Source organism: Cyphellophora europaea (assembly GCF_000365145.1).
Source record: "Cyphellophora europaea CBS 101466 unplaced genomic scaffold supercont1.5, whole genome shotgun sequence".
Lineage (NCBI taxonomy): Eukaryota > Fungi > Ascomycota > Eurotiomycetes > Chaetothyriales > Cyphellophoraceae > Cyphellophora > Cyphellophora europaea.
The window spans coordinates 2,225,713-2,240,001 of NW_008481811.1; the positions used below are offsets into that span (position 1 = coordinate 2,225,713).

At 53.3% G+C, this 14,289-nt stretch overlaps 3 protein-coding genes across 3 annotated transcripts; 2 read left to right on the plus strand and 1 right to left on the minus strand.

Moving 5' to 3' along the window:
* Window positions 1–45: 45 nt before the first annotated feature.
* HMPREF1541_06141 (uncharacterized protein) lies at window positions 46–3,713 on the plus strand (the record flags this gene model as incomplete). The annotated part of the gene is made up of 2 exons (XM_008720477.1): window positions 46–3,430; window positions 3,478–3,713. The coding sequence occupies 2 exons, from the start codon at window positions 46–48 to the stop codon at window positions 3,711–3,713; spliced, it is 3,621 nt and encodes a 1,206-aa protein (XP_008718699.1).
* Window positions 3,714–10,230: 6,517 nt separating this feature from the next.
* HMPREF1541_06142 (uncharacterized protein) lies at window positions 10,231–11,091 on the plus strand (the record flags this gene model as incomplete). The annotated part of the gene is made up of 1 exon (XM_008720478.1): window positions 10,231–11,091. The coding sequence occupies one exon, from the start codon at window positions 10,231–10,233 to the stop codon at window positions 11,089–11,091; it is 861 nt and encodes a 286-aa protein (XP_008718700.1).
* Window positions 11,092–13,120: 2,029 nt separating this feature from the next.
* HMPREF1541_06143 (uncharacterized protein) lies at window positions 13,121–14,268 on the minus strand (the record flags this gene model as incomplete). The annotated part of the gene is made up of 2 exons (XM_008720479.1): window positions 13,121–14,056; window positions 14,122–14,268. The coding sequence occupies 2 exons, from the start codon at window positions 14,266–14,268 to the stop codon at window positions 13,121–13,123; spliced, it is 1,083 nt and encodes a 360-aa protein (XP_008718701.1).
* Window positions 14,269–14,289: the final 21 nt, after the last annotated feature.

Below are 14,289 nucleotides of genomic sequence, written 5' to 3' on the forward strand. Positions count from 1 at the left end.
CACAATAACACCATATTCTCTCGCGCCCCGGCGTCGAGCCAGAAAATGAGACTTCGGTCCCGTGCTGGTGCCGCGGTATCGGTACTGGCTCTGGCTGCCCATGGAGTCTCACAATCCGTAAACCCAAACATCGACCTCAGCAATCTTGGTCAAGTCGCCCTAACTGGCGATTTTGATGCCATTTCTGTCTATTCTTTCCCAGGCCAATTCGATCGCAATGGCTCTAATTCAATATTACAACACCAGCCTGATGGCTCCTACGAGGTACTCGCGGCGACCGATGCGACCATTGACTCGATGTGCTCTTTCTTAAGAAGAGATGGCACCTTTGAAGGCATCATAGTTGGCGGTAATTTCACCAGTCTAGGAGGTGTCGCCACGAGATCTATAGCACTCTACAATCCCGATTCGCGAATCATCACGCCTTTGCCCGGCCTCGAGGGTACTGTCGCCGCGGTGCTGTGTGATCAGGAACGCGAGACCGTCTACATCGCTGGTTCTTTCGATGCAGCCAACACGTCAAATGCCATTGCTTGGACTGTTGACGGAGCTTGGCAGACTCTGCCTTTCGCTGGTTTCGATGCTCCTGTCGAGTCTGTCACCAAAGCTCCCAACGGCCATATCGTCTTTGGCGGCCAGTTCACCGGTCTGGGAAATACCAGTACTACATCATCGCAGAGAGATCGAGCTACCCAGCAGATCCCTTTGCCCGGCTCCGCCAACGTCACCGTTGGTGGCGCCTCCAACACAAACAAAGACGCAATTGCCTGTCCTTCGAATGGGTCTAGCGTCGAATGGAAGTTGAATGCTGACACTCCTGGCTTCTGGCGCGCCAACTTCGACTTTGGATTCGAGCCAACTCGTTTGCGATTGTTCAATGCCGGCACGAAAGAATTCCGTTTCACAGCCTTTCCTATCAACGGTATCATGAACTTGACCTACACCGACCCGGAATCTGGAGACGAGCGCGTCTGTGACGCCCTCTGTCCACTTCCCGAGAACCCCGAGGATGGGTTCATGGACTTCTTTTTCGTTAACAACGTTGGCATGAACAGCTTCCGCATCGATATCAGTGACTGGTATGGTAATGCCGGTGGACTGGCTGGGATCCAATTATTCCAGAGCGATGTCTTCAGCTACGCTGTGGCAGATTTTAACGAACCAGCATGTGGTGGCCCAACCGGTACCCTTTCTACGGTGACAACGACTGGTCCTTGGTTCCAAATGTCATCATTTGACAGTGTCTCCAAGTACCTAGCAGCAGTCCCTGGCCCCGACGAAATTGGCGACACCGAGGTCACATTTGAGCCGAACATCCAGGAAAGCGGCAACTACACCGTCACTATCTACACTCCCGGATGTCTTCAGGATAGCTCTTGCTCGTCTCGTGCCGTTGTCAACGTTACCGGTACATTGACTACCGATGCTGATCAAACCTTTTTCACGCAAATCTCCCAGCTGAATAACTTTGACAAGTACGACAACGTATATACGGGGCCCATCGACGTTACATCTGGCTCCTTCCGGCCTAGAGTTAGCATCAAGGCCTCCGGACAACTGCCTACTCAGCGCATTGTCGCATCTAGAGTCAAATTTGGCCTCATTGCGACTACTGGAGGACTGAACGGCATTTTCGACTTCGACCCTGACCAGGCTCAGATTAATCCAAACGACTTTTCCAACTCCGACATTAACAATGCCGGCACGCTCCTCAACCAAGACGCTCAAATCACCAGTTTACTGACTGTCGGCGATACAATGTATGCTGCAGGGTCGTTCGAGGATGATCGATTCGAGAATATCATGGCTTTCACATCAGAAGGAAATGCCACTTCACTGTCGGATCGTGGCTTGAATGCTCCTGTTATGGACATGTTCGCCCTTGACAACGTGCTGTACGTTGGGGGCAACTTTACTGCCGCTAGCGGTGACAATCAACTAGAGCTTACTAGTGTCGCCGCCTATCAAATTGCCGACCAGCGCTGGGTCGCCCTTGGGGCTGGCCTGAATGGTGCTGTGGAATACGTTGTACCCATTCCCATGAACACCTCCGAAGGTCAGTCCGAGACAGCCATTGCGTTCAGCGGCAGCTTCAGCCAAATCCGTCAGTCTGGATCTGACCCGGCCATCGATGTTGATGGCCTGGCCGTCTGGCTCCCGTCGGCCAACAACTGGATCCAGCGAACAAATGCTCAACAGCAGATTCTGACTGGAGAGCTCACTGCTGGAGCCTTTCTACCAAACAACACCTGGATTGGTGCCGGTACTTTGGCGTCACTCGGACAAGTCATGCATGGTGTCGCCAGTGTTGTCTCCAACGATGGGCGAATCACACTTCACGGTCTACCACTGAACATTCAAGCAGAAGAGACTTCATCCTCACTTCAGAAGCGTGCAATCAGTGGCGACCAAAATGTGACCGGAGTTGTAGAAGTTGTTACTTACAACGCCAATGCCGACAACGTGACAATATTTGCCGGCGGCTTTACGGCAGAAGGGGCGGAACGCTCGACCATCCGGAACCTGCTCTTTATGAATGGGTCTGACAATAATGCTGTCACTGGCCTACCTCAAGGTGTGAGCGAGAACTCGACATTCATTGCCCTGGAGATCCACAGAGACCTCCTCTTTGCTGGTGGTCGTGTGAGTGGCGAGATCGAAGGTCGTTCAGTCGCTGGTTTGCTTTTGTACGATATGACAACAGCCGACTACGCATCGATTCAGCCTGCTGGTCTCGCTGGCCCCAACGTCATTGTCAATGATATCAAAGCTCAGCCTGACACTGACTTTGTCTACGTTGGAGGAGCTTTTGAGCGTACCACACAGGATCTGTCATGCCCCTGCGTGTGCATGTATGACACCAATGCCAACCAGTGGAACCCCGTCGGCAGCGGCCTGAGCGGCACTGTTGCTCAGCTGTTCTGGAAAAACGACAAGAAGCTTCTCGCAGTCGGAAATTTGACATTGGGTGGTAATGAAACGACCATTGTACAGTATGACCCTGATGAGCAGGCGTGGACTCAGATCGCCGACGACACAATTCCTGGTCCCGTCTCTGCGCTCACGGTGGTCACGGAAGATGGAAAAGACATCTGGGTTGCAGGAACAGCCAACAATGGGTCCACATTTCTCATCGAGGTGAAGGATGAGGAGAACCTGATTGTGACCGGAATGTTCTCATCCGGCACCACTATCCGCAGCCTGGAGCTTGTTGATGCGGAAGACAACAACGACAGCAACGATTTCCTGGATAGAGATGAAGCTCTTCTCATCATGGGCCAGCTCAACATTACTGGCTTCGGCGCGGCATCTGCCGCCGTCTTCAACGGCAGCGCTATGACACCTCTTGTACTGGCCAGCAAAGCCGATGGCTCCGCGGGAAGCATTAGTCAGCTTGCTGCCAGCCGACCAAGAACACCTCGGTCTGAGGGTAAGTTATCCATCTATTTCAATCAGACACCCGCTAATTTGGAAAAGGTAATCGTCACTCCACTGGCATCGTGGTATTGGTCGCGCTTTGTGCGGCACTTGGTACTATCTTCCTCATCGTCCTTCTGGGGCTTCTACTCAATCGTATTCAACGCAAGCGTGCGGGATACAACGCCATTCCAAATGTTCCATATGCGGATAAGAATTCCAACTTGAATAGGGTGCCTCCCGAGACTCTGTTTGGCACCCTAGGACAAAGAACAGGCGCAGCACCCAGAGTTTGAGCAGAACAGATGACGACGATGCCATGACTTGACGACCTACGACTGATGACACTACCCAAGAATTTCCTTCTCTTTTGGACAGGCCTTCCTGTACAACGGCGGTCCTGGCACTACCGGTGCTTAAGCCCGGAGCAAGCAAAGGACCCAAAGATCACAACTGCATTGCGCATGGCGTTCTGAGCCCGGGAGCTCGAGACTTTCCCTCTTGTTGATACCCTTTTTCGTTGCATGTTCCGTCTATATTGGCGATGGCTGAAAAGATACGGCTCGCTGCCTTGATGAAAGGAGCAATGGATACGTTTGTAATGCATAATTGCTATTGTTGGAAGCTACAGAGATGGATGGGAGGAAGAAGCACTGTCAAGAAGGAATGCTATGATTGTGCAAAGGAGGGAACATGCACATGGATACTACAGACACCAATCAAGACCCATGCCTGACAAGGCATATTGCACATTCTAGGCTTGTGGCCGTTACACATGTTTCCTACTGTGCTCGCTCATGAGATATAGACAAACAAGTGAATGACAATCATACGTCACTCATGTCTCATGGCATTGCCAAGACGGAGGAGCCAAGATAAGGCAATTCAGGCAAATGGCACCTGCTCGTATCGCGCAGGCTGGTGCAAAGAACGTCTGTTTTTACCTCTACTTTAGCCCGTACAATGGCAAAACGATCTTTAGGAACACGAACAACGCTCTCCAGGAGACAAAAGAAGCAAGATGCTGAACTTGCAAGTAGGTTGAGTCCATTCTTTGCTCTTGGCGCATTAATGGCATTACTTCCAGACCACGGCGTGACGAACATAATATATCTCCTAACTTCAGCAACCTTCCCACCGAGATCCTCGACCGAAGCTTGTATTTTACCATCAGTGACGCTCCCCGACGTCACGACCTGTGCTACGATACCCGTCTCGAGAAACCACAGTTTCGACGCATGCTGCCTTTCTTCGCTGGAGCTTGTATGTCAAAGAGTACATCAACTAGCAACACTACGTACAGACACTTTGAGCTTGCCTCTGTCCTTAACTAACAAGGTGGTTTAACCTGTGGCTGAGAAGAGTCTGTCCGATTGCCTTGTGTCCGGTCAGAGCTTCTTCGTCAGAGCTGGAGCGACCAAATGCTCCCAGACGACCGTCCGCATGGCTTCCGAACGATCGGGCCACTTTATCACGGCGGTTGTGTTCCCCCGTTCGGCACGATCAGGACATGTATGATCTCCTGCGTATTGAGTGGGAGTTCCAGTTAGGGCGTGAGTGGTGGTGGTTGACCGGAGCCGGTGTTCGGAAATGTAGATGGCGGATCATCCGAAGCGCAGCAAACCCACCATCATCATTCGTCTAGACGTGCAGCTTACAGGTCTGCCAGTGGCGTCGGTCAAGGAGCAAGTCACTCCCGAAGAGATGGCGTGAGCGCTGGAGTGAGGACGACTCCAAAAAATTCACGAGCGCCACGGCGTTTGCTACGCATTAACGACCCTTCCAGAAAGCCAGTCACCGAATCGAGACTTCCACTAAACAATGCACAGTCCACTTCGTACCCCTCCCCCCCCCCCCCCAATCAAATACCCTGGACACCGATATCATGCGGATCAGCGCGGACATGATAGAATTTGGGGGGTGACAATAGCTTCCAGCGACTACCAAGGTTGATGCTCCATGCATGGAGCTATTATATAAAGCTTCCAATATTTTGCAAAGCGAGGAACAAAGCTTGTGTCCCAGCCATTTGCACCATGTAGTCCCCGTGCTCCCTCTCCCTTTCTCTCCATGCAGACTCCATACTTCATCAGCCTTTCCACCTCCATCTCAAGCCCAGCACACCCCTTCTCGACGCCCCAGGCCTGCTGCGCTCCTTCCCGGTCCCCATACCACCCCCTTCACCAACTTCCCCTATGAACCCCACCCTCACAACTCCTTCGGCGCCCGACACTCCCCCTCCACCTTAACCTCCACCCCATCCCCCACCCGCACCCCTCCTCCCGCCGACCCATCCCCACACTCACCCCCCTCCAGCCCATCGCCATCTCCACCTCCTCCTATACAGCGAAAACACGTCCCACAGCTCTTCTGGTCGCACATCCAGCAGTCGAAACTGCCAATGTTGCTGCAGTGGTTCGCGCAGCACAGGTTGCCGACGTCGCGCGGGTACGTGCGCACTTGGAGCCGTGGGTTGAAGTACGTCATGTCCGCTTCGAGGTGGTGTTGGCGCGGAGGGTGGGCGTGCGCGTGCGTGAAGGAGAAGGGAAGGAGCAGCAGGAGGAGCGTCGCCGGGAGGGCGAGGGAGGTGGGGTTGGGGCGCATGGTGCGTTGCTGTAGCATGGGAGGGCGCTGCTAAGGTGTGGTTGTCGTTGTGGTTGGTCGTTGCCGTTGCCGCGAGGGTCGGGTCGAACAAGTGGTCTGGTCGTTTCTCGGAATGGTCAACTGGCTACTAGTAGGCTTGATGCGCGCGAGCTAATGAGTGCGGTCGCTTATGCAGACGACAAAGCCGGTGCGTTGATATTATGCGTCTATGGGTGTTGTATAAACGCAGTCACGCAGTCAGACTGGGAGCAGCGCGTTGGTGGAATATATGGCTCCCCCCTTGCGTCCGGAATGTAGACACGTGTGCGTGTTTGAATCAATATTTCCCATTGTGGAATGCTGTGGGGTAAAGAGTATCTCACGCAGGAGACTTTGCTATACTTGGATCTCTGACTCGTAAGGCCCGAATACATACCATATCTTCGTACAGTCTAAGCACTGACCTGGCGGCGAAGCATGTCGTCGGTGCTGGGCGTGGCGCCAAGCTTTCACTGCCTGGACTTTGCCTAATCGAGCAGTCCTTCGTGTTTAGCCAATTACCACAGAGACGCGCAATGTGTGTGTGCAAAGGATTCATGGATGCATCACTCGATGGAGAAGGGCTGTGGTGTCTATGATGGTTGCCAGGCGCTGCTGTGCCAAGAGCCGCCCGCCGCCTTCTCGGTTTGACACAACATTGTCACTTGACTGCTCCGGGCGAAGCCTACAAAGGCAGATACTACTGTGCTAGAGGATGGATTATTCTTATCGTCCTCTAAGGCTCGCTACATGTTCAATACCACATGTTACGCCCAGTCGTTGTTCTCAACAGCCCATTGGAGCTCCAACTCCGCCTCAAGCGAGTTTTCCGAAGGCGCACCAAGCTCCGGAACAGGAAATCTCTACCTGCGACCGACTGGACATCAACCATGCGGTGGACCGAGTGCTCTGTACGACTTCGCCGAAACCCATTCACAACTCCACAAGCTTTCAACTCAAACACTGCATCGCTACCCGACATTGTCATCGACTCGGACCTGCGACTTGCCACCGAATCATCCAGTATGACTAAAAAAGCGCAAAAGCCTCGCCTCGAGAGTACAAGCGCTGTCATTACACCTCATGAGAATGACAGCTACAGTATCAACACAGCACTAGTGGTATCGAGGCCAGTACCGTTCACTAGTGACACTCACATGGGGCGCGATCCAACTGTCTATCCAACTCCAGCTCGCGCGGTCTCGCCTCATGCACAAAGCCCTGCCGCTCTCGACAGCACCAGACAGCCTCGCCATCAAATCGACGATACTATCGTGTGTTCCTTCAGCAAGCATATCGGAGCTGTTGTGTACATTGTCGGAGTCCTGATTGCGGTTGCACTGGGTCTTATCGGCGATGATGTGCTGGACGATATTCCTCTCGAACAACTGCTCATCGACCTCAATTGACGGGAGGGAAGCTCAAGGTGGCGGTCGATTATTTCGACGATCCCCAACACCTTCTCATGTTCAAAGCGTCTGCACACCAACTGCAGACCGATGGGAAGTGTGTCGAAACCAGCTGCATTATCCGGAAGATGTTAGATGAATGCTGTATGATGCTGGGAGGCGATGTTGGGCGCTGACGAGGGACAAAATGAAAAGGGACAGGTTGGGAAGTTGTTGGCAGGAAAACGATAATTGCGTAGCAGATACAAATTCACAGCACGTGGACGGGGGAACCCACATCTTGCCCATTCTTCTTCGTCCTTCCCACTCCGGTGATCATCCCTCTCATAACCCCTGTCCTAAGTTTTGTCGACCATACTCACCGGAAACACGGCTGTCGGATAATCCAACAAGTTCCAGACACTGTTGTATACCCAATACTTGCTCGTTACATGCTTCGCCGCCACTCCGGGGCTGATCGGACAGAGTAGGGCGTCCATGCCCGCTTTCTGCCACTGGTTTCGTATACTTGGTGCGGTAAGCCTCGCGTTCCTCCATCCAGTAGAAGAACTCATTCGAGTTCAACCTCTTCACACAGTAGCCAGTGCACTGACGTTGGCCGGCCATGCCCAGCATCTCCTTGACAGAGATGCCTAGCCCGTGCAATGTACCCAGGGGTTGCCCGTGTTTGCTGAGATGTGCGTCAAGAAAATAAGCACGGGCGACAGCTTGTGTGAGAGGCAGTTCTGTCAAGCAGTTGGTCTGCGCTCATGAGCGATCATTCAAATAGACGATGGGCGAGAAGGGGCACAGACGAGCTACTGCGCGAGGGCGGCGCGGCGGAGGAAGGCTCGTGTCACGCTCAATGATCTGAAATTTGCCGTAGCAATATCTGGTAGAAATTGCTCGAGTGGCGACTCCGTCAGAAGTATCTCATCGTTCTATGAGGATCGTCGCAAGAACAGAAGTCACATCATTGGGCAATGCTGGTGGGATTTCGGGCAGCGGTGACTCCACCGCCGCAATGCCGGCGTCGCGATGACGTCAAGCCTCCGCTGCCATGCCGGGGGCCCTGACTTTGGTCACTTACGCTTCGGTGCCATGCGTGCAAGCAAACCGACGAGGAGTCGAGTGATGAATGGGTCGGAAGTGAGGGAAAATCGGGGGGTAGTCTGAAATAAGGCTAAACGCCGGGATACGCAATGCCAAGCCTGGTCCCGTAAGGCAGCAAGGCAACGAGGCTGAATCAGAGTGCATGGAGGCGTGGTAACTCATGCAGAGCTTTATATTATTGAACTGTGGTGGACGGCAGAAAGTATATGGAGATACTCATGATAGAAAAGCGGCGCCGTAGTGTATAGCTCTCTGCTTCCCGGGCGCTGTGATGTGCTCCTGTATCAGACGCCCACGTGTTAACATCTGAGTGATTGGCCTATAGCTGCTCAGAATCGAACACATGGAACTTGTCATAGTCGCCCTTTTAAGTTTTCTAGCAGTATGTCGAGTTCCAAACATCTCTCTCCAGTAGCGACAGAGCAGTCGAACGGGCTCGGAGATGCTTTAGAATGTGTTGGACGGGGGACGACGCCGACACCTTTAGGCCGTTCAGCACAGGCTATAGCCCGATGCAGGTCAGCTTCGTCACTCCCTCCATTAAGACCAGCACTATCGCCTGAGCCCAAGAGATCCGCTGCGCAAGGGCGCCCATCACGTCGGGCAAGAGCTAGGCCGAGCACGCAGTCGGATTTCGACTGCTGCGGCTTCAATGGCCCAGAGTATACCGATAGGCCGACATTTATTGAGACACCACCAGACACGCTCACAATAATCATCGAGCCACCTCCTGAGGAGCCAGAGACGGACATGAAAGTGCTGGAGCAACCAGTGTCTGCTCCAACAACAATCTGTGAGCGAATGGAAGATAGAAACTCCATCCAGCAGCGCTTTCGTGTTATCGACATCCCTCAGCAGTACTTGACGGTGCCAACCGTGCAGTGGACAAGAGGCGACAGATATCGCATTGTAACGCAAGATCGCGTACGCATGGCGGCAAGACGGCTTGACTGTGCTTGCGAAAGGAATGGTTGCTATGTTTCCTAGAATCGTGTCGATTCCGCGCGCTGTGCTGCCGAAACGCGTCCACGACAAGATTCTGAAGACGCAGATACGGATCCCGACAGAGGGTAGCGCGACACATCAAGCATATGTCACGAAGAGATTTCTCACCGACACGCCAAAAAGCGTTGCAACCATTGCAACGCGATGATGGGCTAAAGGCGTTGGGAAGCAGCAGCGCCGCTGGAGCTACGGACGGTGAATGCAGCAGCAAAGCCACTGATCGTTGTGATGACTCCGATGGCTGTGGTGACGAATCGGACGGAAGTGCGAGCGTAAAGAACCTAGACAGCGGCGCATAAGTTGGAAAGCAAGCGATGTGGTGCCTGACAGAGTTATTGCCAAGCTTGATACCTGCAAGGCAGCGGGGCTAGTTCAATACTCCACCCCTCCTCTTTCTTCAAGTGTATGTGCGGCTGTTATGGCCGCAAGGCTCGAGTCATAGGGGAAACCATACTTCACCAAACTCTGCTTTCCTGAAGCCTAGATGCTCGATGAATGCCGAGCGCACACACAATAAAGGCCGGTCGCTCTGACTCTGACATTGACACTTTTTTCTCATTTTTGTGCCATTCATAGTCTGCTCACACAAAACGACCCGACGTCAAACAACAATTCGTTGTGATCTGTTCTCGAATTGAACGTTCACCAGTCTCGTCGGAAACTTGTACAAAAGATTGTATCAATCATGACCGCAACCACCTTCACCGTGAACTCGGCTTCGACCGATACCGATACAACGACCTCGAACATACTCCCGCCTACCTCCACAACGCAGAGCTCTGCCAAGATTCAAACCGCGGAAGTTACGGGACTATGGTCAGGATTAAGCGATTCACAATCAAAGCCATTGTGGCGTGCCTCGGAGCATCTCAAACTTAAGCACCGCGGGAGCTTGCGTAAACTATGGTCCAACGTGCATGACACCTTCGGTTTTCGTGGACCAGAGTACAGCCAGCAGCCTACAGTCATCACCACCGGACTTGACACACCACTTATCGTCGTTCAACCTACCACCGACAAGAAGTACAAAACTTGGCGACCGGATGGCGAAGATTCCTCGACAGTCGCGGAGGTCCAGGCGCTGACACCTTGGAAGGATAACCACACGCACGCAAGATCTCACAAATCTAGAATTGCCAACGGCCAAGATACAAATTATCTCACTGAGCCACCTAAACAATTCACAAGGAAGGTGAGGAATGCATACGCAGCCGAGCAACAAAAGGCCCAAATGGATCGACTGCAGCGGATCCTCAACCCAGAAACCATCCAGATGCTGCAGCAACGCGCAGAGGAGGAGGCCAGGTCCAAGACAGAGAGTGCCATACCGACGTGCTCTGCTGAGACGCCAGACCCAGGACACTGGTCGAAACGAAAATTCGGCAACATCACCAGAGACACTGCTGATGCCTTCAAAGCCAGGTTCCATGCTACAGCAGAGAAACTCCACAATGTTCTTGAACGACACCACGTTGAGGATGAAGGAGAAAACCCTGCCAGCGAAGGCAGCAACGAGAAAGATACGGTGTCCGAGCCATCAACCTGACAGAAGGCCCTTGTTAAGCGAACCATAGTCCGTAAATAACACTCAACATGCAGTGTTTGCCGATCCAGCTGTGAGAACCGGTCACCAGGAGACTGAAAGATCTACAAAAATGACCAAAACTTGGAGATTGGGCGAATGAGGAACGACTCAGGGGGCCCATGTTTGTCAGGAGAATTTGTAGCGTTCGAAAAATGCAGAACTAGAGCATTGGCGGAGCCGAGGTGGATGCTGAAGCATTCGCATAGGTTATCAAGGCGTTGGATCAAATAGTTGCATCACACGCTTGATAGTTATGATTGTAGGAAGGTCGGGGAATTGTTGGACCTGCGGGCGGACAGATAGAAAGATACTGCTTGCCGCTGAAATTCAGGATCAATAGCAGTCAAGACACCAACCCATGCCTTTTAGCTATGTGTCATCTGCAATTGTCTTCATATGAGTGAACCTCCGACGCCTCCACCACTCATAATCGAATTTTCTGCTTGTAGTCGATCGGCGCACAGCCGAAGCACTCTCTGATCATGATTTGCAGAACGTCTCGTCACCAATAACTCGTCCCAAGAGCACAATGCCTTTGACGCATATAAAGGGGCTAACAAAGGCGTTGTTAACAGAACCCCCTTTGTATTAATCCATTATTGCTTCAACAGAAAGAGGCTGAGCAGCTAGACCGAATCAAGGTTCTAGGTCCGAGGGATTGATGGGTTCTATCGTCACACGACTGGTATTATATACTAGTGATAGCATGCCACAGATGCACACGGGATCTTCGAAGTTCTACTAATGTCGTGGGACCTCACTGTTTCACGCATAATCACAACATCGCCCTCAAATCCGCCGAGTATGGCTCCCAATGCCGTCATCAACATCGCCCGAGGGTCCCCCATAACCAAAACCAAGCCATCACCAGCCCGACTCAGTACCTGGACACTACCTTTTCGCAGTCTCCGCCCTCAAAACGGCGAAACCCCCTCGGTGCTTCGAGGATCTTGCCTCCATTCGCCTTTAATCTTCCCTGCAAGTTGGTATCAAACCCTTATTGCAATGGAATTTCCTGCGACTACGCGCGCCACGTTTCCGTTCCACCAGCCCGCTCACGATCTGGCTATCGACACCGTATCCGCTAACCGCATTCCACAGCGGCTGGCCGTTGTGGCACCTCGGACCAGCATGTTCGCAAGATGCCCTTCCTCGTCGCATAATGAGTCGACCGAGTCCGGCCGCGATCTGCAAGGTATACAACACCAACAGCCTGCTCCATTTTCGCCCATTGAGCGTGGCCGTAGGCGGCTCATGCAGCATAAGGTCATTGTCGAGGAATCCTTTGCTAAATTCGAGCTGTTGAGCCGAAAGCAGGCACGACAGGACAGAAAGTCGGCAAGGACTGTGGCCAAACAAGAAGCTGTGCGTCCAGGGCCCCCTGGAGAGATCGACCTACTGCTTCTAAATGACCCTGAGGATGCGGATATCTCAGTTCCAGGCATTACCGAGGATATCTCTACGGCATACGAGCTTCTAGTGGATCTCACAGTCGAGAGTATGGACCAACGAGAAGCAGCCGCTAGAAGAGAGACGTACCGACTGCTTCACTTAAAAATGAACCCATGTTCACCGTTGCCAGCCCTACACACTTCATTATAGCACAATGCCACTTCCCAGCGAGCCAAGAGCGTGAGTGCTCGTTGGTGTGATATGGATGTCGCTGGACCTAGACTCTGCAGCTACGGAAGTGTCCGAAGATGTTTCACAGTGCCCTTCTCCACTCGCAAGTACCAAGAGAGGTTGAAGATATGTTCCAACAACCTCCTGTATGTACTTTAAACAGCTACGGAAACGACTGAGATATCTTTCGGTGCTGTCTGCAGTGTTCTAGAAGCAAATCACACACTTGTGCCACAACAAGTCCCAGTTTTAGCTTAAACTCCTCTCCGTGCCTCCTATCTCCCTCCCTGCCTATCTACTCGACCTTCCCTCTATCTAAAGCTCCTCCATTGCATCACAGCTCCCTCCTCTCCTGCCCAACCCATCCCTACCAACCAAATCTCTCCCCCACCAATTCCTCACTCAAATCCCACAACCTCTCCGCCTGTTCCGCCCCAACCGCCCACCCCGGCGCCTCACTAATCTGACAATCCTCCAAATAAGCGCCCCAGCCCTCTCTCCCCGCCCTATCCTCAATCTCCCCCAACGCCGGATCCAGCGCCGCCACCAAAGCCGTCGCCGCCCCCTGCCCCCGGCTTTTCCACGCGAAGAACCCCTGCTTCACGAACCCATGCACGCGCTCCATCCTTTCCGGCGTAAAATAGCGCACCAGTTCCGTCAGGATTGCGCCAGGGTGCAGGCTGACACTCAGGATGCCGTACTGACGATACAGGCGACGCGTCAAGGCGACCGAGAAGAGCACGTTGGCGGACTTGCTCTGCGCGTAGGCGCTGGGTGGGACGTAGATGTCTGTGTCGGGGTCGAAGGAGCCGTTGACGGCCTGTAGGGTCGCGACGAGGTGCCGCTCGTCTTCGGGCAGCTGGTTTTGCGGCCTGGTGTAGTTGATGTCGGAGAAGCGGACGCCGCCGTCACGCATGGCGCTGGAGCTGACGTTGATGATGCGTGTGGCACCTCTAGTGGGGTTGGTTTCTGCGGCGGCGAGGAGGCGCGGCATGAGTAGGTTTGTGAGCAGGAAGTGTCCGAGGTGGTTGGTGGCGAAGTGGGACTCGATGCCGTCGGGAGACAAGGTGCGTTCAGGCACGTTCATGATCCCCGCGTTGTTGATCAGGATGTCGATCGAAGGGATGTCCGGCCAGGAGAGGACTTCGGCGGCAGCGGCTCGCACGGAGGCTTGCGAGGCGAGGTCGATGACTAGAGCGCGATGCGTGACGGTGGGGAAGGCTTGCTGGAGCTTGGTGATACTCTCCTGTAACTTGGAGAATGTTCGGCCGCTAAGGATAAGGGCTTTGGGTCCTTGTGAGGCCTGTAGAAGAGGCAGTCAGATCACGATCGTGAGTCCTCCGCAGAGACAGGACTGTGAAGACGCACCAATGCTTCGGCCGTCGAAAATCCGATGCCAGCTACATTGACGCCAGTAATCAAGATGGTCTTGCCCTTGATAGCCTCTGGGAAGGCTGCGGCGACCTCATTGGCCTCGGTGGTGGCATCGAAGTCGGCATTGGTGGTGGCTGTCATCTTCCTTGCGATATGATTCTG